This window comes from Aegilops tauschii, chromosome 5 (assembly GCF_002575655.3).
Source record: "Aegilops tauschii subsp. strangulata cultivar AL8/78 chromosome 5, Aet v6.0, whole genome shotgun sequence".
Lineage (NCBI taxonomy): Eukaryota > Viridiplantae > Streptophyta > Magnoliopsida > Poales > Poaceae > Aegilops > Aegilops tauschii.
In genome coordinates this window covers 568,710,282-568,734,537 of record NC_053039.3, presented here as the reverse complement: position 1 = coordinate 568,734,537, position 24,256 = coordinate 568,710,282, and the positions used below count along the sequence as shown (strand labels likewise).

General features: G+C 47.1%; 2 protein-coding genes and 1 pseudogene across 2 annotated transcripts; 1 reads left to right on the top strand and 2 right to left on the bottom strand.

Annotated features, from left to right (window-relative positions):
* LOC109770520 (uncharacterized) overlaps window positions 1-21,448 on the bottom strand; it is a 40,066-nt pseudogene extending 18,618 nt beyond the window's left edge.
* On the bottom strand, window positions 8,376-9,861 carry LOC141022735 (uncharacterized). Its single transcript, XM_073498993.1, has one exon. It carries the CDS (start codon window positions 9,404-9,406, stop codon window positions 8,405-8,407), a length of 1,002 nt encoding a protein of 333 aa, XP_073355094.1. The 5' UTR covers window positions 9,407-9,861; the 3' UTR covers window positions 8,376-8,404.
* Window positions 16,479-18,814, top strand: LOC109770514 (uncharacterized). Its single transcript, XM_020329217.4, has 3 exons — window positions 16,479-16,596; window positions 16,667-17,940; window positions 18,211-18,814. Exons 2-3 carry the CDS (start codon window positions 16,746-16,748, stop codon window positions 18,240-18,242), a joined length of 1,227 nt encoding a protein of 408 aa, XP_020184806.1. The 5' UTR covers window positions 16,479-16,596; window positions 16,667-16,745; the 3' UTR covers window positions 18,243-18,814.
* Window positions 21,449-24,256: the final 2,808 nt, after the last annotated feature.

Genomic DNA, 24,256 nt, shown 5'->3' with positions numbered 1-24,256 from the left:
AAATTCTATCCGGAAAAAGTGGACTGTAAAGAAAGCCTGCTGCATGATCCTCAAAACATCTATAAGCATATCCTAATTCTTGGCTGCATGCATGTGTTTTTTCAAAGTCTAAGAAGAAAACAAAACTAACATGCCTTTCAGTGTGCACTTAAATAGTCTGTCTGCTGTACAATGTGATTTTTTTTCAGTAGGGGTATAAGCGAGAACTCATAGACATCTTACCTTGGGCAAGAAGTGACAGTGACCAAGGCTGGATCAAGCCCAATCTCCTCCTTTGCCTCCCTTAGTGCTGTTGCTGCATCATCAGCATCACCCTCCTCTGCCTTTCCTCCGGGCAATGCAACCTCCCCTGCAAATCTCAAGTGGAGAAAACAAAATCAGATAGGGTTTATCCAGCTCGTGTCTAGGTTGGTATCTATTTGTGAACCTGATGTTCAAATATAAAAGCTAAGGCAAGCCAAACCAGCACTAGACAGAAAAAGCTAGGTTAAAAATCCTCTTAAAATTAGGGAGTGTCTATTTAGCACTTGATTGTTTTTCAATTCGGTAACATTCACATTTCCTGACAAATAAACAGAGGACACTTGTATGTCCAAAAAACCACACCCCGGCGACTATATGCTTTCTATTTCTAAAAAATGGGTCGGGCTAGACTGTCACCCGGTTTCAACTAAACCTGAACCACAAATACCCTGGACCATGGCGAACAACTGCCCATCAGCTTGCGACCCACCAAACAGCCAAACATTGGGGGAAATCCCAGGAAGATCACCAGGTCAGAAACACTTCTACTTACTATATAGTAATAAAATCTGGGGAAATGTTAGTATATTAAATTAGAAACAAACAGGATACTCTGCAAATTACAGAAACTTTGAAGTCTAGAATGAACAAATACAGTGGCAAAAAATCATAGAACCTACACTATAATCCTGAGGTAGCTGAAAATTACACTGCAGACTCAATATTAGTGAAAGCATGCAGAAAAATACAAAAGAATGTGTGCACCTAATAGCATAGAAACATTCAGAAAAATGACAGGAACTCATTTCTGAAGTATAATACAAAAACAAGGCTGCAAAGAGTAGAAAGAGAAAAAATCAGAGCTTACACACTGTGTTGACAAAGTAAATGACACTGAAAATTATCAAGAATTATAGTGCAAAAGAGTCCAAGAACACCTACAAATTACAGTCCAAGATTTACACTAGCGGAACTTGCCAACTTACACTGCATCTGCCTAACAATTACATTGCAATAGTCCAAGACTTATAGTGTAAATCCCCTAGAAATTATAGTCCACATTAACACAAGAATTGACACTGAAAAGTACCAGAGATTTAAACTTGCCAAAACTTGTCAGCTTACACTGTAAAATACCTACGAATTACAGTGTAACTGCACAAAAAATACAGTGGAAATCGCCTAGAATATACAGTGTAAATTACACTCTAAAAATGAACATCTACACTGCAAGAATGTTGATGATCCAGGGTTTACAGTGAACTAACCCGGGAATTATAGTGTAAAGTGCCCCTATATATACACTGTAACTTCCTGGCTCCGGCGGTGGTTGAGGAAGGCCGGCGCAGGGAGGAAGGTTGGCGCGGGGCGGGTCGTGGATGGTGCAGGGGCGCGCTGCGGTGGCGGGGAGGGCCGTGGGGCACGCCGCGGTGGCGGGGAGGGGGCGGTGCCGCGGCCTGGCTCGATGGAGGGGCGGGCTGCGGTGGCAGGGAGGGCCGCGGGGCACGCCGCGGTGGCCGGGAGGGCCGCGGGGAGGGGGCGGCGCCGTGGCCTGGAACGGTGGAGGGGCAGGCGCAGGGGCGGGCTGCGGTGGCGGGGAGGGGCAGGGAAGGGGAAGGCTGTGGTGGCGGGAAGGGGCGGGCTGCGGTGGCGGGGAGGGGCGGGCCGGCGGCGGTGCTGGGCGGCGGCGGAAACGCGGGGTTGGGGCACGCGGGGTGCGGTGGTGGGTGGGTGAGGTGGGGGAGAGAGAGGGGTGGGGCCGGGCTGGGAGAGAGGGGGTGGGGCCGGGCTGGGAAAGGAGATAGTCCTACCTCTTTGCCATCAGCCAGCGGATGGTAAAGGCCCACATCTTTGCCATCAGCCAGCGGATGGCAAAGCCCCACCTCTTTGCCATCAGTCAGCAGATGGCAAAGAATCATTTCCGTCTGCTGGCAGATGGCAAAGAAGTGGGTCTGCCAGCAGACGGAAAAGATTCTTTACCATCTGCTGGCAGACGGCAAAGAGGTGGGTTGATAGGCCGTTGCAGCACTGGCCCCCACCCACCTCTTTGCCGTCCGCCAGCGGACGGCAAAGATTTTTTGCCATCGGCTGGCAGATGGCAAAGAACTGGCCGATGGCAATCAGGTTCTTTGCCGTCTGTCAGTTCTTTGCCGTCTGTTTTTTGTAAGCAGATGGCAAAGACGTTTTTTGCCATCCACTGGCAGACGGTAAAGAGCTGATTGATGGCAAATTCCCTGTTTCCAGTAGTTAGTAGGGGATGTTACTGGCGGTGAACGAGGTGGACTTTTTTTCCTCGGGCGAGATGTGTCAAGCGACGCATGGAGCTTTTGTTGAATTTTTCTTTTTCTTTTTTTGTTTCTTTGCGTGCGAGGGGTGGACGGTGACAAAGATGATGCTCTAATCGAACAGCTATTAACGGCAAATCGTGCGGCCACGCGGAGACCGGCCCAATTTAGGCGGGCGCACCGGCGCCTAGCACTGGCCTTTAATAAAAAGGAATTGGGCTATGTCATCAAGGTGGGCTAGTGAATAGTGATGCACTTGCAGCTTTTAATGAAAAATAATCAGTAGCAAATTAAGCAGCGGGCAAACAAGAAAGAAAACCCTCATTAGACATGATCAAGTTAATCAAAGTGGCTCCATCGTCTTCACGTAGGCAAACGTCCGGTAGTTATCAAAAGAGTAGCCTCCCATATCAACGAGCGACATCCCTGGTGCCCGTGGCCGACGCGCACCGCACCGCGGCCGTCGTCGCGCCGCAGCCTCCATTCCGACGGCGGCGCATCTTTCGGCCAGTGGGCGTACAAGGACGACCTCTTGCGCACCGTGAGGACGCACTCGCTGTTAGACTCTGTATATACTGGGCCCCACTTTATAATTGTGTTGTACATGATTATGTACCTCTCTATATAATGGAAAGGTCACCTCACGTTGGAGGTGTGCCACAAACCCTAAAACCCTTGTCTAATATGGTATCCGACCTAACGATCTAATGTCTTCCGCTCCGCCTCCACCGCCAGCCGCCGCCGTCGCCTCAAGCGCCGTCGGTACCGCGGTCTCCTTCCCCGCCCTTCTGCCGCCGGCCCCCGTCCACATGGACCACTCGTTCCTCCCGCCGTCCCTCACGTGTCTCCTCAACGTCGGGACTGCGCCCTACACGGCGGATGGATCGCTCGGCCCCCTGCAGACCCAATCGGCGGAGTCTCTCTTCGCCAGCCCGGTGTCTTCGCTGTACGCCGGCGTGTCATCCTCATCGCCCGTTGCTTCGGCCCGGTCCCAGCAACCGCCGCCGCCTCCGGCTGCCATGCACTCCCTTGTGCCCGCGCCGCCGCCACCTACTGCGTCGCACCAGATACTTGCGATCGCACCTGCTCCGGCTGCCTCCATCTACACCGCAGCCGGCCCTACTGTTGCCGACGTCGCCCATGTCAATCACGGCGGCCCTGGCGGCTACCTGTTGTATGCGGCCTCGTACGGCCCATCGCCACCTGCGCGTCCCTCCTATGGCGCGTACCCTGGCCAGGCCGCGTATCTGGCTCCGCCGCCCTATGGTGCGCCCTACCCGTACGGCGCCTCGCACATGTACGCACCGGCTGCGGCTCCGTCTGCACCGATGCCCTCTCCTACGCCATATGTGGATGCTGAAGCTGCTCTGGCCGCGATCTCCTCGCCGCCGTTTTTGTTCTCGCACCTCCTTCCGGTGAAGCTTAAACCGGACAATTATCTGTACTGGCGTGCTCAGGTGCTACCTCTCCTTCGCAGCCATTATTTGGAGGGGTTCATCAACGGTACCCTGCCGTGTCCACCGCCACATCATCCGATGTTCCGTGCGTGGATCGCTTAGGACCAAGCCATCCAGTCTTCTCTAGGTGAGGGTGTGGCCGGGCTCGTCCTCTTTGCTGCGTCCTCTCATGAGGTGTGGGACATCCTGGAGCCGAGTTTTTCGTCTCAGTCTACTGCTCAATCCATGGCCATCCGTGCCAAGCTTGGTGAAACTCGCAAGGACAATGGTACGGTGACCGCCTTCTACAACAAGATCAAGAAATTGGCCGACACTCTTACTTCCATTGAAGAGCCCCTTCGTGATAGCGAGTTCACATCCTTCATCCTAGCCGGCCTCGACAGCGACTACGACTCGCTTGCCGAGGTGATTAATGAACGCAAGGAGCCTCTTCGTCCTCAGGAACTCTACAGCCGTCTCCTGTCTACGGAACAACGGCTCAATGCGCGCCGCCCCGACGTCTCCATCGACTCCTCCGTCAATGCCGTGTACCGCGGCAAAGGCGGCGGCCATGGCCCCTCTGCAGCTTCGTCCTCGGGAGGGGGGGCAAGTCCGGTGGTGGTGCGCCCTCGACACAGCAGCAGCAGGCCCCGCGTCCTGGCGCCCCGGTAGTTGTCGTTGACGACCGCGCCTGCGCCCGCTGTACCGCCTGTGGTGCGGCTCAGCCATGTCAGCTCTGTGGCCTACCTCGCCATGTCACCTCCCGCTATCATCACCGGTTCAAGACGGACTTCCTCGGCCTCGGCAATAATGGCAAGGGTAACGAGTGTCAAGTTAACATGGCGCAACAGGGTCACACTCCTTCTTATCCTGTTGATCCTTCTTGGTACATGGATATTGGAGCAACAACGCATGTCATGAACGAGCTAGGCAAGCTAACTGTTCAGCAGCCTTACCGCGGGCATGACAAGGTTCACACAGCTAACGGGGCAGGTATGCACATTTCGCATGTTGGTTAGGCATCACTTCCCACAAACACCTCTAGGACATTGCATCTTAGAAATGTTCTTCGTGTTGCCACAGTTGCACGTAACATACTTCTTAGAGGTCGCTACCGCCATGGTTTATATGCTCTTGATGCCCCCACCGACGTTCCCACTCCTGCTGCTGCGTTCCAAGTCTTCAGTGGTGTTCGTGTGTCTCCTTCACTATGGCACTCTCGCCTTGGTCACCCAGCATCACCCATTGTTCGCCATGTCCTCCATCGTCATGAGCTACCGTCCGAGTCTAGTAATAAAGATGCTGCCGTCTGTGATGCCTGTCAGCAAGGCAAGAGTCATCAGTTACCTTTTTCTGTTTCTACACATATAGTCAAAACTCCTCTTGAGCTTGTGTTTTCAGATGTATGGGGTCCTGTCCAGCTGTCCGTTAGTGGGCACGAATATTATGTCAGTTTCATTGATGCTTATAGTCGCTTTACCTGGATTTATCTTCTTAAGCATAAGTCTGATGTGTTTAATGTGTTTTTACAATTTCAAGCGCATGTTGAGCGACTCCTTAATCATAAAATCATTCATGTACAGTTAGACTGGGGGGGTGAGTACCGCAATCTCAGCACTTTCTTTGAAAAACTTGGAATTGCTCATCGTGTCTCTTGCCCACATACACATCAGCAGAATGGTTCAGCTGAACGTAAGCACCGTCATATTGTTGAAACTGGGTTAACCCTGCTTGCTCATGCATCTATCCCGTTTCATTTTTGGAGTGATGCTTTTACTACAGCCTGTTTTCTTATAAATAGGCTTCCTTCGCGGCTCCTTCATATGAAAACTCCACTTGAACTCTTGCTTGGTCAGACTCCTGATTACACGTTTCTTAAAGTGTTCGGTTGTGCGTGTTGGCCGCATCTCCGTCCGTATAATAATCGCAAGCTTGAGTTCCGTTCAAAGAAGTGTGTCTTTCTGGGGTACAGTTCTGTTCACAAAGGGTATAAGTGCCTTCATGTCCCGTCTAATCGTGTGTATATCTCCCGAGATGTCGTTTTTTATGAGCACGTTTTTCCCTTTGCTGCTCTCCCCCCACCTGACACAAGCTTCACACCGCCAGTGCACCCATCCACTATATTGCCTGATCAATTTGTAGATGCTGCATATTCGCACTCTTTGTTGTCTAACCATGGTGCAGGTATTGGGAGATGTGCACGGCTGGAGCTCCTGGACGAGGTTGACCCTCCGGCTCCCTCGTCCCCGACTGCTACGTCATCCTCGCCCGCTCACGTCGATCGGCTGGCTTCGTGCATGTCCCATGCAACGAGCCCGCCTGCGCCCGCGATCGTGGCTGCTGCGCCACGCGTCAACACTCCGGCCCAGCCGCCGCTTCTGCTGACTGGCGCGTCGGCCCAGCGGGCCGTCTTGTCTGCACCGGCGTCCCCGACACCAACGCCTGGGCCATCCTCTGGACCGACGCCTGGGCCGTCACCTGCACCGATGCATGGGCCGTCCCCGCCTGGGAGCCCCCCGCCGTCCTCGTTGCCTGTGGGGCACTTGTCCCACTCGCCTGGATCGGCGTCGCCCTCCAGTGGGTCGGCATCTCCTGTTGCGTCTTCCTCGTCACCGCCACCAACTGCATCGGCATCTGCCATGACGGATGTTGCGTCTCCTTCGTCATCCTCACCGTCGGTTTCGCCACCTGCTCCGCCCCTTGTGTTGCGTCCTCATACACGCAGCAAAAGTGGGGTGTTTCGTCCTAAGGAACGCACGGATGGCACAGTGGCCTGGCTTGCGACTTGCATGGCACAGGCCCAGTCCGACCCTACTGCTGAGCCTCGGCATTTTCAGGCTGCCCTGAGTATCCCTCACTGGCGTACTACGATGAAACAAGAATACCACGCTCTTCTTAAGAATGAAACGTGGCGACTGGTTCCTCCCAAGGCTGGTGTCAACATCATTGATTCGAAATGGGTTTTCAAGGTAAAGAAACATGCTGATGGTTCTATCGAGAGATACAAGGCTCGACTGGTTGCTAAAGGATTCAAACAGCGCCATGGCCTTGATTATGAGGACACCTTCAGTCCAGTGGTCAAACCTACCACGATCCGGCTTCTGCTCTCACTGGCTATTACCCGTGGATGGTCTCTTCGTCAGCTTGATGTTCAGAATGCTTTCCTTCATGGTGTCCTTGAGGAGGAGGTTTACATGCGTCAGCCTCCCGGTTTTGTTGATCTAGCTCGTCCGTAGCATCTGTGTCGTCTTGTTAAGGCACTCTATGGTCTGAAGCAGGCTCCGCGTGCTTGGCATGCGCGTCTTGGCACCACTCTTCGAGCTCATGGATTTGTTCCCTCTCTGGCCGATACCTCGTTATTTCTTCTTCAGCGACCTACAGTTACTATGTACCTACTGGTCTATGTTGACGATATCATCCTGGTCAGCTCCTCGGACTATGTTGTGGATCGCTTGGTTTCTACTTTGAGTGCTGATTTTGCGGTTAAGGATCTTGGGCAGCTTCACTATTTCCTTGGGCTCGAAGTTCTGTCCTCTGGTTCCGGCTTGACTCTCACTCAGCAGAAGTATTCTCTCGATATTCTTCGACGGTCTGGTATGCTCCAGTGCAAGACGGCTACTACACCGATGTCCTCCACTGACCGACTATCTGCTCTCGATGGTTCTCTCCTCTCTGCTGATGAGGCTACTGAGTATCGCAGTATTGTTGGCGGCTTGCAGTACTTGACTATCACTCGTCCTGATATCTCCTATGCTGTCAACCGTGTCTGCCAGTTTCTTCATGCTCCTCGAGACTCTCACTGGATTGCGGTTAAGCGCATCTTGCGCTACATCCGGTTCACTTCTTCTTATGGCTTGCATCTGCAACCGGCCCCCTCTGGAGTTCTCTCTGCGTTCTTTGATGCAGACTGGGCTGGGATCCCGGATGACAGACGATCAACGGGGGGATATGTAGTGTTCCTTGGTTCGAACTTGATCGCCTGGAATGCTCGTAAACAAGCAACGGTGTCCCGCAGTAGCACTGAAGCTGAGTACAAAGCAGTTGCAAATGCCACAGCAGAGCTTATTTGGATACAGTTTTTGCTCAGAGAGTTGAAGATCCCTCAGAAGCAGCCGCCGGTACTTTGGTGTGATAACATTGGTGCGACGTATTTGTCTTCAAATCCAGTCTTTCATGCTCGCACCAAACACATCGAAGTTGATTATCATTTTGTCAGGGAACGTGTTGCCCAGAAACTGCTTCTTATCAAGTTAATCTCCTCGAAAGATCAACTTGCTGACATCTTCACGAAGCCACTGCCTCTTCCTCGGTTTGAAGGGTGTAGGCGCAATCTCAACCTGGTGAATTCTTCTGGGCACGGTTAAGATTGAGGGAGGGTATTAGACTATGTATATACTGGGCCCCACTTTGTAATTGTGTTGTACATTATTATGTACCTCTCTATATAATGAAAAGGTCACCCCAAGTTGGAGGTGTGCCACAAACCCTAAAACCCTTGTCTAATACCCGCCAGCGAACGCAAAGTGCGGCCCTGGGACATGCTGCCCGACGACGTACCGGTGGATCCACCCCTGTCCCTTCTCCAGAACCCACGCGTCGGCCGACATGGAGCCACCGGTGACCACGCCGAGCCTCCCGCGCACCTCCGTCAGGTGGTAGCGCATGTGTCCGGGCGGCAGTGAGGGCAGCGCCGGGGCGGCGGGAGCGACAACTTGCTCGTCGTCCAGGTCGAACGCCGCGACCTTGCGGGTGCCGCTGAGCGTGACCCAGAGCCAGTAAGTCATGCCGTCGACGCTGACGCGTCGACGCTGACGAGAGGCAGCCCGGACCGGCATGCACAGGCACCTCCCGCCACGTGGCCTCCCCGAGCGTGAGCACATGGACGGCGTCGAACTCGCAGACCCGCTCGTAGCTGCACGGGACATGCACCACCTTGTACTTCCCCGTCGTCGGGTGGTACGCGAAGCCGTATGCCTCGTGCCATGCCTTGGCCTCGCTCCACTTGGTCTGCGTGATGTGGCGCCCGACGAGTTGTGCTGCGCACGGCAGCGCCGGGACAGCGAGGGCCTCGCCGGTGGCCGGGTTGACATCCGTGACGGCGCCGCCTGCGCGCTCCTCGTTGTCGCAGAGGCAGAGCAGGCCGTTGCACGTGCCGACCAGCTGCACAGCACTATCGCCGTAGTGGAGGCGTTTCGCGGCGTTCCTCCAAAGCGGCCTGCAGCTCCCCGCCGCCGCCCCCGCCGAAGACAGATCGTCGATTATGTACGCGACGCCGCTGCTGGGGTCCCAGATGAGGGGGCTGGCGCGGCTCTGCATCTCGGTGGTGCGGCTGTTGACGACGTCACGCCAGTGACGGCAGACGAGACGTGCCTGGCGCCGGGAGCTCGGCGGCAGCCGCCGCAGGATGTCTGCCAACACGTCGGTGGAGAAGTAGCGTTCCATGGCCCGCCCGCCGTGATTCTCTTTCTTCTTGGATGGGATCTGTCAATAAGTTTGTTGTTGATGTCCTTATTTTTAGCCGGGGCTCACGTACGTAGCTGCCAAGTTTGAGTAGAATCCGTCACGGGAACAGGTCTGCTCCTATACTTTCCCGGAAGTTTTTAGGAGACCTCCTTGTCTTTTTTTTTTAGAATCGGTTACCTCCTGTTCGACGCCCGCAGGCGTCAAAACAGCGGAGGCAACGCACATTGGCCCAGCCCAACATGAATTACTATACTGGACTGCTGAGGACGCGTACTGTAGCAACATGAACGTCTACTGTAGCTGTTCGTTTTTTGGATCCCTATAAAAAGAGCTGCTCTTTTTGGTCATTTTATATTTCTAGTTTTTATTTTCCGCAATTTTACTTTTTTATAATTTTCTGTACAGTAAACAAGTTTATATATATGGTGCTCATTATTTCAATACACACTGAACATTTTTTATAAAACACGATGACCTTTTTTGTGTCAAACATGAAAGTTCTAAAAAAATATGAATATATATGTTGAACAATTTTAGAATATGCATTGAACATTTGGTAATATAAGTTGATTTTTTTAATATATATTGAGCATTGGTGTAACATATGCTCAACAAATTGCAAAACGACAGTGAATATTTGCATTATTGAACTGTTTCTAATATATTATGAACATTTTTATAATGCATCATGAACTTTTTGTAATATATTGTGACATTTTCTTATATGCGATACACATATTTGTAACACACAGTGAATTTTGTATAATACACAAAAAAAGGAAAAATAAGAAGAAGAAATAGAAATAGTAAAAATGAAAAGAAAAAGGAACCGAAAAAAGAAGAAACAACAAAGTGACTGTGGGCTGCCCAAACCTGGGCATCGGGAGGCCGAGCTTCAGCAAAGCCACGACGTTTCACCATCACCTCACCTTCTGCCATTCCGCCATTCTTCTCTCCCATTCTGTCATTTTGTTCTCCTTCAGCCATTCGCGCAACACACCTTCCGCCATTCATGGCAACACACTTTTCACCATTTCGCACAGCACACCTTCACACATTTTGCCATTCGCAACACACCTTCCGCCATTCGCAGCACACCTTCCATGCTTCCTTACACCAAAGTACTGCATGGGGATGTTGCAACCGGCTAAGATGGTGCTGCAATCGGCACGTTGTGAAGCTGCACCTAGTAGCACCAATTGCTACGTCCGGCGATGTTTTTTGCTTGACCCACAGAAAACGGAGGATACAATCGTCATTGACTTTTGGTACCACACGCAACAGTAACTGCTACAATCATTCATAGCGAAGCTGCGACCACGATGGCAGTGACGGCGATTTGCTACAACCGTCGGCTTTTTCTACGACCAACGGGGAAATTTGCTACAACCCAGGTCATGTCATCTGCTAAACAATGGCATCTGCTGAACAATGACACCTGCTGGAAAAAAATTATAAACTAGCATGTAAAAAATTTCAACAAAAAAAAGGGTCCGCCTGTGTCACATCTAGATGTGAGATAATACCTCACATCTAAGTATGATGTCAGCACCCACCTCATTTTTTTCATTATTTTTTCCTATTTGTTTGATTTCAATACGTCAACTAAAAACCAGCATGCCCCGGGTACGCCTGGGTGGCCGGCCTATACGTAAATTTGGTCGCTAGCTCCCATAAAAAAAAATCTGGACGCTAGATACGAGTACAAAAAAAATCTGATCGCTAGCTTTTTCTGGAAAAAATCTGATCTCTAGTGCTAACATGGATTTGTTAGCTTTTGCGTCTGATCGTTATACATTTACAAGTATGTCTCTCAGCTAGCTTCTACGCTACCAATGATTTTGTTTGCCTTTTAGTTTTTGTGTTTTTCACCCTTATATTTTATAATTAATTTTCAGTGAGGAACAAAGTTTGATCAAAATATATTATAAAGACACATGTTCATGAATTTACATAAAAAATTTCAAATTATAAAAATCTTAACAAATACCAAAAAAGTTCTAATATACAGTAAACAATCCTTTAATAAATGATCATTTTTCTGAATACACACTAATTGTTTTGCAATATACATTGAACATTTTTATTAAATAGTCAAAAAATTATATACATTGACTTTTTTATTTATAGTAAATGAAGATTTCTATAAATACATTAAATTAATTTAAAACACATACTAAATAATTGATTGTGCATTCAAAAAAGTTCATGGATTACAAAAAAATATTTACGATTCAAAATTTATTCGCAGATTAAAAAAATATGTTCATAATTCCGAAATGTTCATGATTTAAAAAATGAAAATAAGTTTAAAAAAGGTTCAGAAATTTTAGAAAATAACAAGGAAAGGATATGTAGAAAAAATGAATGAAAAGTAAACAGGAAAAAAACTAGAAAAGCAAATAAAGAAAATAGATAAATAACAAGAGAACAAAAATGAACACATTTTGATTTTTTTTAAGTTGGTAAGCACAGACAATTTTAGGAAAATATTTTTTTATGAATTTTGGAACATTTATTGAAACTTGTGAATTTATTAAAAATGGAAAAAGAATCAGAAAAAACAAAAAAAATGAGATCAACTTTTTAAAAATAGAAAAATTAAAAGGAGAGGAAAACTAAATGATGGAAAAATGATAAAATAAAAAGCAGAATAAACATGAAGAAAACAAAACAAAAAAGTATCCTAACTACTTGGGTCGGCTCATCTACGGTTTGTTCGTTGTCGAGGGTGGACTTGCAACTGGGATAAAAAAGGTCGGACCCCCAAAGGCATGTCGAGAGTAGACTCGCAATTGGGACTAAAAACGATCAAGCTGCAGTTGCGAGTTGAATTTGGACTTACAACTGGGACAAAAATTGTTGGGCCCTAGTTGCGAGTCGAGGATGAACTTGTAACTGGGACAAGAAAAGGTCGAGCCTAGTTGTGATTCGACGATGAACTTATAACTTGGACAAAAAAAGGTCGGCCCAGTTGCAAATCGAGGGTGGACTTGCAATTGGACTTAAAAACCCGGGCCCCAGTTGCGAGTCGAGGTTGGAGTTGCAACTCGGACAAAAAAGGTTGGGCCCTAGTTGCAAGTCGAGGGTGGACTTGCAATTTAGACAAAAAAATGGTTTGGCCCCATTTACGAGTTGAGAGTGGACATGCAAATAGGACAAAAAAGCCTGGGCCCCAATTACGAATCGAGGGTGGACTTCTAATTGAGGCAAAAAAAAAGGTTAGACCCAGTTACAAGTCGAGGATGGACTTGTAACTAGAACAAAGGGGCCTGGTTGCGAGTCAAGAGTGGAATTGCAACAAGGAACAAAGGTAAGGCCCAGTTGCGACTCAAGGGTGGAATGCAGCTGGCAAAAAAGGTCGGACTTGCAACTGGGACAAAAAAAGGTGAGGTCACAGTTATCTGTCGAGGGAGGATTGCAATTGGGGAAAAAGGCCGAGCTCCAGTTACGAGTCAATAGTGGACTCGCAACTAGAAAAAAAGGTCGGGCCCCAGTTGCGAGTCAACAGTGGACTTGCAACTGGAAAAAAGTAGGTCGGATTCCATTTACGAGTCGATGGCGAACTTACAACTCGGACAAAAGAGGTCGGGCCCTAGTTGCGACTCGAGGGTGGCCTTGCATCGGGGACAAAAAAGACCGGGTCCTAGTTGTGATTCGAGTGCGGACTTGCAACTAGGAGGAAAAAAAGGTCATGCCGCAGTTGCGATTTAAGGATGGACTTGCAACTGGAACAAAAAAGGATGGGTCCCAGTTGCGAGTCGAGGGTGGACTTGCAACTGGGACAAAACAAGGTCAGGATCCAGTTGCGAGTCAACGGCCGACAAAAGCGAAGCCAAAAAGGTCTAGGCCAACAACAGGATACGCAGTAAACAAACATCAATAAGCGAGGCGGGAGATAGAGAGCTTGCATGAAAATTACGGGAACGAAATCAAATGATGAATTTAAAATAGACTTATAAAATTTTAAAAATCATGAATTTTAAAAAGACCAAAACAAGAGATAACAAAAAAACAAAAAATTTAAAGCCAAAAAGAAAAAAAATTAGAAAGAACAAACAAGGAAAAAAATTGCGACAAAACTTCCAATCTATTCATCAACTGTCAAGGTAGTACAAAGAACCCCAGAAGTAAGAATTACATCCAGGTCTACGGCGACTACAAGCACTGGAGCGAGCCAAAGGCGGGCCGCCGTCATCGCCCCTCCCTCAACGGAGCCGGGCAAACATTGTTGTAGTAGACAATCAGGAATTCATCGTGCTAAGGCCCCATAAGACCAGTGCACCAGAACAGCAACCGCCGCCGATAAAGAGACATCTAGATTGGCAGGATGCAACCTGCAGACACATAGACTAACGAAGACCGGATCCAAACGGATCCACCGAAGACAAACGCTGAACGGATCCCACGAGATCCGCCAGAGACACGCCTCCACACGCCCTCCGACAATGCTAAAAACATCCCCGAGACGGGGGCTAGGCGGGGAGGACCTTATTCCATTTTTAAGAAGTCGCCTTCGCCTCGTCTTCCTGAGCATGACACAAACCCTAACAAAAACTCCAAAAAACATCTAAAAACGAAGCCCTCCCGTCGGCAAGGGCCGGGATCCACCACGCCTCCATGATCCAAGGACCATAGGAGACGAGGCGGACCGGCGACGGCGCCGGCGCCAGCGAGAGACAGGAAAACCCTAACTCGGATGTTGCAGAAGCCAGGAGCGAAAAAAAGAGTACTACTCAGGATAACAAGGAAATTTTATTAAAGAGTCTTGTTCCAAAAGACCGAACTAAAACTACAGATGTGCCATAGTTATTGCACATCTAAGTAACTTAATCAAGCACAAAAAAAAGAAAAGGAGGAAAGAAAATACCCACACGAATCTTTGTGTAAGATCAATGATACATGACTTAGATGTGCAATATTTATGGCACATCTAGATGTGCTTTAGCAAAACTGAAGTACAAATTGGCGCCCTAGCGCCCTTCTCACGGAGCGTAGCTATACGTTTCCTTACTTCTCCTTGCTCTCAATTACATTGCCTTAAAAAATTATATCCATCAAACACATGGACAGCCTAACCCACAAAAAATGCATAAAAGAAAATGGTTATTTTCGTCATTGGGCCAGGCCCAACAGAAACAACCTGACACAACTGAGCAACAAACATAGCTGCATGGGGTGTGTTACAAAAAAATATGCATGGGACATACGAGTGCGAGGGACCGTTGCACGAATCTTATAGTAAAGTTTTATCCTATGCTGATGAACTTAGATGTGAGATAACTACTTTACAACTAGGTATGAAATAGCGATAAAAAAATGTCATCCGCCGAACAATGGGGGGCCTAGGGTCGAGGTCTCCTGGGTGCGAGAGCGAGTCGCCAGCCACTGCGCTGTGATGTGGTGTTTTGATTCTCTAATAATACGTTTGCTGGTATTCGTCACACAGCAGACTACTTTGGCTCCGATTGTGTATCAAGATTCACACAAATGAGACCGACGGCAGATGGGACGTAACCTCCAGCGAGCGGCTGTCGTCCGTCTGATCCAGCGCACGCTGGACTAATAAAAAAAGGGTCATTTGTCTTGGTTCCAGAGGGCCTTTAGTCCCGGTTCTGGAACCGGGACTAAAGGGTCGGTACTAAAGCCCCCCATTTAGTCCCGATTCGTATAAAAACCGGGACTACACGCGGCTGCTGTCTGGAGCTCCACCTTTAGTCCCGGTTGGTGTGTTACCAACCGGACTAAAAGAAATTTTAGGATTTTTTTATTTTTTTTACGATTTTCAAATTTCTAAATTATTTTACCTCTTAATCTCTAATCACCCATCATCACTGCTCAATTTAACCTCTAATCTCTAATCACCCCTCATCATTCCAAATCATCTAACTTCCCAGCCGGTCACCCATCCTCTCACTAACTCAGCCTGAGCACGCTTAACTTCTGGGTTCTATTCCCCCTTGTTTCCAAGTCTGCACTTGTTGTTTTCCTGACAATAGTAATATGTCAATCCTATTAACCCTCAGGAGTTTAGCTTGAGCATGAAGTCACACGTTTCACTGTTTGAGTTTGGAACTATTATTCTAAAAAAAAATTAGTAACACTAATATTTCTTGAGTAAGTAGTTTGACCAGCTTTGATCAAAATTCAAAAAGATTGAAATAATTATTTAATAACACTAATATTCTTGAATAATTATGTAGTAACACTAATACTTCTTGAATAAGTAGTTTGACCAGATTTAACCAAAATTCAAGAAAAAACTGAAATTTGAGCATATCTTTTTTTCCTTTTACAATTTGAGGATTCTAAAAAATTGCAAACAGGCCATAGGCGGTTAAAATCGGATGCGGACTTTCGTGCTGAACATTTTGATATATTATACGTTTTTTTCCGACATCGTATGCAAAAGTTATAGCCGTTTTACTTTTTTATGACACTTTTTTGCAAAACATGTCCAAATTTAAGTTTTTTAATTTTCCTAACTAGTAGATGTAGTAATATAACTACATTTTGAAGGATTTTATTTTTTGAAGTTTTTATCATTTTCTTTTGTTTTTTTCAAAACTGAAATGGCGATACACGGGGCGGAGAGTTTGAGAAATGGGCCCTTTAGTCCTGGTTTGAGACACGAATTGGGACTAAAGGGCATCGCACCCTTTAGTCCCGGTTCATATCTCAAACCGGGACTAAAGGTCTAATCTTTAGTCCCGGTTTAGTCCTGGTTCGTGTCTCAAACCGGGACTAAAGGGCCCATTTGAACCGGGACTAATGGCTTTAGCCGCTCGAACCGGGACTAAATGCAACCGAGACTAATATGAATATTGCCCTATAACCAAAGCCCTGTTTTTTACTGGTGTGGACGGAGCCACGTGCATGCACGTTGGATCAATCGGTGTCGGTGGGCTCATGATGCGTCACATGTCTCTCTCTGGCTGTTCGCCAGCGATCACGATCCCAATTTGTTAAATCTAAACTTGGTCAACGAGCCAGCATGTCATCGATTGCATCATCAAATGAGAAATGATATGCCCTCCGTCATGTCCTCCCCTCCCCGGTAGCTAGCTCTCCTGTAGGCCCTCTCTCCGCCCGTGACCACCACCAAGAGGCGTCCCCGGCAGCAATCAACGACGGCGGCAGGGACGCTTCCCGACGTCTCAACTCTCAAGGCGAGTCTTCTCCACTGATTACTCCCCTCCTCTTCCTCCTTCATTTCTCTGATTTGTCTTTCTGCTTCAGTTGGAACAGACTGAGGGTAATTCCGTGACAAGTAACCCGCCACATCCATCTCAATCCTTCCTACCCTCCACCAACAACCATGCCGACGCCTCCGACTCCGGCGACGAGGCCTGCACCGACGCTGCCGAACGAGCTTATCGAGGAGGTCTTCCTCCGCCTCCCACCGGACGAGCCCTCGAGCCTCATGCGTGCCTCCCTGGCCAGCAATTTTTGGCTCGGCCTCCTCACCGGCACTAGCTTCTCCGTTCGCTACCGAGAGTTCCATGATACTCCCCCCATGCTTGGCTTCTTTTATTCTTGGCTCCACGCCGACCGCCCCCACGACGAAGGAGAACGGCCCGTCCAGCGCTTTGCCTTCACCACAAAATTCGGCGCGCGCATTCCCGAGGTCCAGGAATGGGACGACTATGAAGCGTTGGACTGCCGCCATGGCCGCGTTCTCTTTGAAAACCCCTTTGGTTGCCCCGCTCCGCTGTTCGTTTGGGACCCCATGACAGGCTGCACGAGATACCTGGAGAAGCCCGATGGATGCTGGGGCGATGGAGCCACGGTGGTCTGTGCTGTGAGCGGCTGTGACCACCGCTTGTGTGACGGAGGGCCCGTCCGTGTGGTCTTTTTCACGACCGCTGACGGTGATGGTTGTGTTGCACACGTGTCCGTCGCGTTGCTGGAGATGGATGATGCATGGAGCGAGAGCTCTGATCTTGATCTTGAGCTTGAGTGGACCCTGAGCCCTGGTCTTGAACTTGAAGCTAGGCATGCATTCATTCCTGAAATAATGCCCCCTGTCCTCATCAAAGACGCACTCCACTTCATGCTTTCCATTGTTGATGGTGTTCGTGACATGGCTATTCTCAAGTACGACATGGCCTCTGATGGCTTGTCATTGATTGATCTACCGGACGTGCGCTCTAATGGCTTACCACTCAAAGACCATTCCTTTATCCCCATGGCCATGGGGGATGGCAATTTGGGGTTTGCACAAGTGGACGGGTTAACCCTCAACCTATGGTCAGGCTCAATCCAGACGGGTGCCGAGGGCCTTGCGTCATGGACTCAGCATAGAGTTGTCGATCTTCAGAACCTTCTCCCTATTCAGAATCCCAAGGAAAGTCTTAGGCTGATTGGATCCGTGGAAGGCAGTGATATCATTTTCGTGACTACAGACCTTGGCATCTACCAGATTAGTCTCAAGTCCCTCATATGGAAGAAGCTATGGAAGAGCGAGAAGTTCAGTGCTTTGATTCCCTACATGAGTTTCTACAATCCACAAGGTATATTTATATGTCCATTTCTTTCTGATTTGGTAACAACCACCCTTAAATAATAAGCCCTCTGTCCCAAAGTAAGTGTCGCTCTGAAATATTTTACACCTAGTTATATTTGATGTTTAACCAGATGAAAATTTATATTTGATGTTTTTAATTTGTGATAATGTATGTAGGCTCAAGAAAACATTGAGCGCTATGTACTATACTTGAATGTTAGACCCAGTTATTCTTATGAAGGGGTATGGAATCACACAAATAAATCTGCATTTGCAGAGAGGATCAACCCCTACGATGAAGCTCATTGATGGCTTAGTGTTGGATGTGCTTAAGAGCAGAAGGCCAATATCATCAATTGGAAAAATGACCACTTGAAGGGGCAACGTGGTCTCGTGATGAATTATGCACTATTAATAGCTGGTTTGGTGCAATGGTGTTTGTTTTGTCATTTTGTTGGTAACTTAGTCGGCCAGCTTAATAATTCCAGGTGTTAAGTGGCATGCGTAAGCGGGTGAAGGGATTATCTTTGTAATGAACCTACTAGTTGTCACAGGATTTACGGATGGACAGAGCTAACCGACTTTAATCTTCTTCCTCATAATTGAAATGTCTTATCTTTCTGTAATTGATGTCTTAATATCTTTCAATATCAAGTTGCCGTATTTGGTTTGCCGCCTCTTCATGCCTACATATTGCCTCACACTAGAGGTCTCTCATTTTGCATCATGCTTATCGACATCTAGAACCTTTGTGCAACCATCGATCACGTCAGGAATCACCAAATTTTAAATCACGGGCGAAAGTTGCGCAATCGCTGGCTGGAAGCCTCTCCCCGCGACGCAATCCTTCAAAAAATGCGATCTGACGCTAAACGCGCGAAACGGGACGATTTGCCTTTGCTTTCGCTGCACTTTTGCTGGGACGGGCTTAATGACTGAAACAAGAAAAAGTCATACAACATGGGGGGGGGGGGGGGGGGGGGGGAATAAATATTCCAAGCTTGCTAGTAAGATCTTCTGGTATTAAAATTGACAATATTCTAGACAAAAAACATTTGGCAGAAATTCTCATACTGATAAAAGTTACAGATTTTGAGGCGTGAGAACAAGTTACTACATGGAGGCGGAGGCATATCTGAATGACTCTATAGAATGGTGCAAAGGTGAGTATGAGAAGAGTTTGAGCAGGTTACGTGTGGTGCTCTGCTATTTGGTTTTCATGCCTATGAATTGATAGACAAAGAAGACTCCAGTCTACTGTAGCATGTCGTTCTTCAGACGGTTACAGGTACAGGTTCAGACAGTTCTCTGTTGTCCAGTAGCAAATGGTACTGTTTGACCTGCAAGAGACTGGTAATGTGCACCAGGAAGTGGAATTATTTGACCTGCACGAGATTTATAAAGATCTCATAACTAATGGGAGTAGTAAAGTTACAGATCTTGAGGCTTAACAGCAGGAAGTGGAATTGTTTGGTCTGCACCCCTGAACCTGACAGTCTTTTTTGTTGTCCAACAGGAAGTGAAATTGTTTGACCAGCTAATAATGCATGATTAGGGGAAAAGCATTGGGACGTGGCGATCTTCTGTATGCCCAGCCCTGTTGCTGCATTAGCTCTACAACAAGCATCAGTGGACAGAGGTTAGTAGTAGCGATGATCAATGTACCCTTGCAATCTCTGACAAAAAATAATTTACTTATTCACTTGAACAGAAGGAGGCGCCCTAGCCCCTAGGGCGCCATTTCTTGCGAATTCAAACACATAGTACATCTAGGACTTTGAAGTCCCAGGGAACAAAGTTGCTCAGCCCGAGCAACATTGGGCACTGCATAGCCCTTTGAGCTGAAGTGAACTAGTACAGTAAGCAGAGGGGGATATACAAGTACAACGCACAGCTTTTCAAAGAGCATTTACTGTAGCACAATTATGTGCCGCGCCACATTCAAAATCCCTATCGATGTGACATATCCTCAATCCTACTAGATCGTTATAACTTATAAGCCTCCAAGATCTGCGAGATCATGTCAAATTTCCCACTGTCTTGGATTGGAAAGGAGGTCACCTGAAGCTGCAGCTTAGCTAATGTTTGATCATATGCTAGGAGCGTGGCCTTCTGAATCAGCACATCTTGCCATGATCGTCCTGTTCTTTGCAAACATGGATTCCAAGGCTTGTAGCAGGATGCAGAGAGTTGTTCTCCCAGGAGGCATCTTGCAAAAAAACTTGAAACCTTCAATCCCCGAGGGGGTGAGTCATCAACATGTGGTTGATGTTGCTGCCCAGTGGCACCTGCCTCATATGTTGATCACTGCATAATAACATGTGAATATCTTCATCCCACTACATGGACATTGCAATCTACTACTATTATGTCCACTGTAGGCCGAAAGTATGCAGCAAGTACCTGAAAGTTTTGCGGACGTGCTGAACGACTAAAAACCTGTATCAGATCTTCAAGCAGCCATGCAGCCCCATATCCCGTAATACCCTAAACTTATGGCTAAAGATTCAGTTTGCATGCTATGCTCTTCAGCAACATTGCTTGCTAAAAGAAGAACAGTTTTGCTAAGTCTCAGTCGACTTAGACTTCATTATGTCTCAGTCGATGTTATATTCCATCGATCTTGCATTGAGATTCATACAAAAGATTCTTTTCAGTTTTTTTTCTTTTTCTTTCCATATACTATATCACTTGACTAAGACTTTGTTAAGTCTCAGTCGACCGAGACCTAGACACACCCAAAGAAGAACAGTGACATCAGCTCTTGACAGGTAGCACTAATCTTTTTCAGGGTGACATGCAGCATTAATTAAACCCACAAGTATAATTAGGACGCATCAGCAGGCCAGCATGCAGAAACCATCATTATATCAATTCTAGGATGGCATAACCACTAAATCTGGTTATACACTATATCAATTCTAGTGATTGCAGATATAACAGAGTGCATATGTGATGCTGCAAGGGTTCATTACAAGATAACACATATATTCACCCGCGTACAAATGCCAACAACAATGGGAAATTATAAATGCTTAGTGGCAAAATCCTAAAACAATACGAGAAAACAAGCGAAGTAATGTTGCTATGTGAATTGCTATGTGACGATCATCCACATACATGAGCTTGACGTAAAGTGCGTCTTCAACGAAGACAGGGTGCATTTCGTCCCAAACTGCGATGGGCCCAAGATGAAGAGCAGAGCATGGGTCGTTCCACTTATTAAAACGAGAATCAGAGCATGGCTTGCTCCAATCACCCGTCACCGGCAAGGACATGCACGCGCGCACAACACATTCACCATCTTCAATCGTGTACAAACCGATGTAGAGCACCTGGAAGGGGCCTGCGTGGCACGCACGGTGGTCACAGCCAGCCACGGTGCAGAGCACCGCTGCCCCATAGCTTCTGCCCAACTGGCCGGGCTGGTCCAGCTCCCTCCGGCGGCCCGTCATGGGGTCCCAAACGACGAGCGGGCCGGGTTCGTAAGCCATATGGCTGAGGAGAACGCGGCCATGGCGGCAGTCCCACGCATCATGCTCAAAGTACCCACACTTGTCGTCGAGAATGCGCGCGCGGAATTTGGTGGTGGGGAACAAGTGTGGGATGTTATCTTTCCCCTCATGAACGGAATTGGGGGAGCTCCATGGAAGTCGCGGTAGCGAGCACGGAAGCGAGGGTCACGTAAATATTCATGTTGCGATTGGAAATATCTCATAAAATGGATGGATAAGAGGTGGGCAAGCCATCCTTGGAGAGAGATGCAGTGAGACTTGTATGTCCCTGTTGGAGGCTTCGGTGGCTTGAGGTCGGCGGGAAGAGGAGCTTGTGTCAAGGCAGTGCAAGTTAGGCGGGAGGCCGAGCTTGTCACGATGACTGGATGAGGGCTACGTGAGGTCGAGGTGTCTGGAGGGCGACCGACGGCAGGGTCATGACTAGGGTTTCGACTACAAGGGAACCTCGAAGTAAACCAAAATATCTTTGGTGGTGGCATATTTCAGTAATTGCGTGGAACTCCATGAATCGTAATTACTTCGAGGGACCTATGATCTTGAAATTTGGCTTCGTTCGGGCCAACTCCGTCTTGGAGTCAGCAAAGCTAATAGTTGAAGTATTCCTGAACACACTTTATATAATGAGTATATAACCAGATATCCTTCGCAACTCGCTGTTTTGAAAAATTATTTCTATTTAGTAATATCCTCAAGGAGGGTTTTCTGCATTCCTGGACATTTGAGGTCTTGATATTTTTACAAGCGTTGCACATATCTAAAAGTCTGAGGCTGTATTTTGCAATATCTGGTTCCAAGGGTTCTTTAGGCGAAGCCGTTTAAGAAAAACAACCTATTAAAGGCCTAGTTTTTTTTTGAGAGGTTATTAAAGGCCTAGTAGTCAGCGCTATATATCAGGCGATGAAATCCAAATTATTCTCGGGCTCCCGCTCCATCGCCCATCAAAGCTTTCTTATGTTTATGCCAAAAAAGGGGTTTGACAACGAATGTTTCTTACAAAATGGAAAAGAAAATAATAGAAATAGAAAAAAGAATTAAAATGCATAATATAATAGAAAGAACAGTGGATTTTTATAAATTAAATTGATTTATTTTGTATATTTAAAAAAATCTCATAACACATATTTATGGTCTATGCTGTTAACCTATATTTTATTTTCTTAAATATTTTGATATAAATAATGAGCAATCTGTAAGAAAAATAACATGATTTATGCCAAATAAACCAAAAATTTCCAAGTGGTTCTTGAACCTATTTTATTCTTCTAATCGTCCACTCCATGTCATCATAAAAATCACATTTACTGCAACAATTGATCAATGCTAAATATGATTTAGCAGTTGAGCGTTGATCCGACTAGTATAAAATTAAGGGATCAAACTTTGACTCCGGCAATAAAATTCATTTTCACACAAAGATGGGGATCTCATATTCAAGAGCTGTGATCGGTACTCCAAAAGTGTTTCACTAACTGTCAGATGTCGGAGACATTCTTCCAGTTTTCATTTGCTTGTTTCACAGCAGCATGTACTTCGGCCTAGAAGGAACAAACAAAACATTGTAAGAACAGATGGTAGAAGGGCAAGTACATGAATTTGTTCTAAGAAACCTATAAGATGAACAAAAGTGAATACATTCTCCTTTTCTGTAAACTATATTAGTCATACAAGCGAGGAATTCATTTTTCCCCCCATTTTGGTAGCATTTGACACGATGAGGAGATGGCATAGATCAGTCAGTAGCAGTAACAGATTAACAGTAAACTATGTTGGTCAAAATCCTTCATTAAGAAAGCATTATTTTATCAGCGAGTGCTCTAAAAAAATCTAGAGTGCAACAAGGAATTCATGTGCTCATATCTGGATGTGCAGTTGTCAACTTTAAAGCCGTTGTGCCAATATGACGGAACTTGTCAAATATTCAGGTGGAAGGAGTGCGAGAAACAAAGAATAATTGAAAAGCAATGTGTAAACTCACATTCTCCACATGATCCTTTACCACAAGGCAGTTGAGTTACTATCTCCCACTGTGTCAATGCCTCATCACGGCCAACAAACACGTTTCCGGAAGCAAGGGCCATTTACCTTCTCCTTCTCCTTCGCTAACAATGTTATTATTTAACTCCCGAGCTGTCCAGTCATTGCCTTCTCCGCCTTCAAAGTCCCTCTCCAGAACTACTATTTCAACTTTCTACAGGAACTCCTTACCAGTTGCTACAACTTCTCAGGTCAAAGTTTCAACTAGAGCAATAGTTAGAGTTAAAGTTGCCTCGCCTTCAAATGCCTGGTAGGTACAATGGACTTGCAATGATGTCCTCGTCGACGGCACTAGCGCCATTGCCTTGTTGGTTGAAGGTATCCTCTTTACGAACAATGAGGGAGTACTGTAGAGTGCGTCCGTGCAGGAGATATAACTGCTCCAGAGGCCAGGTTTGCTCATGCCAGGCCACAGTGACGTATAGGTCAAAAGTCAAGACGAGAGTTGGCGTTGTCGAAAAGGTGGTCCTTCCAGAAGAAGACTCTGATCACTCGGGTCTGCCATTGTCATCACAAGGAATGCCAGCGCTATCCGCCTTAAACAGAGCCACCTGTCATGCAGGGTAAAGGTTCACATTAGGTGCATAATACCAAAAGTGAACACCTCTCTTTTGAAATCAAGATTCTCATTCAGCCAGGATTAAGGTACACAAACTAGTTCACACAGAAAAGGAGAACTTTGTTCAGCTGCCAAGCCTGCTAATTGAGTTCAGAACAGATATCTTTAGTTTGCATTATGATGACAAGTACTAGCAGTGAAGTAGTAATCTTGAT

What these genes read in the sequence shown, in the direction of transcription:
- LOC141022735 (XM_073498993.1), bottom strand. Translation starts at nt 9,406, where the DNA reads ATGGAACGCTACTTCTCCACCGACGTGTTGGCAGACATCCTGCGGCGG.
- LOC109770514 (XM_020329217.4), top strand. Translation starts at nt 16,746, where the DNA reads ATGCCGACGCCTCCGACTCCGGCGACGAGGCCTGCACCGACGCTGCCG. An exon ending in GAGTTTCTACAATCCACAAG is followed by an intron (nt 17,941 to 18,210) that starts GTATATTTATAT and finishes CTGCATTTGCAG; the next exon opens with AGAGGATCAACCCCTACGAT.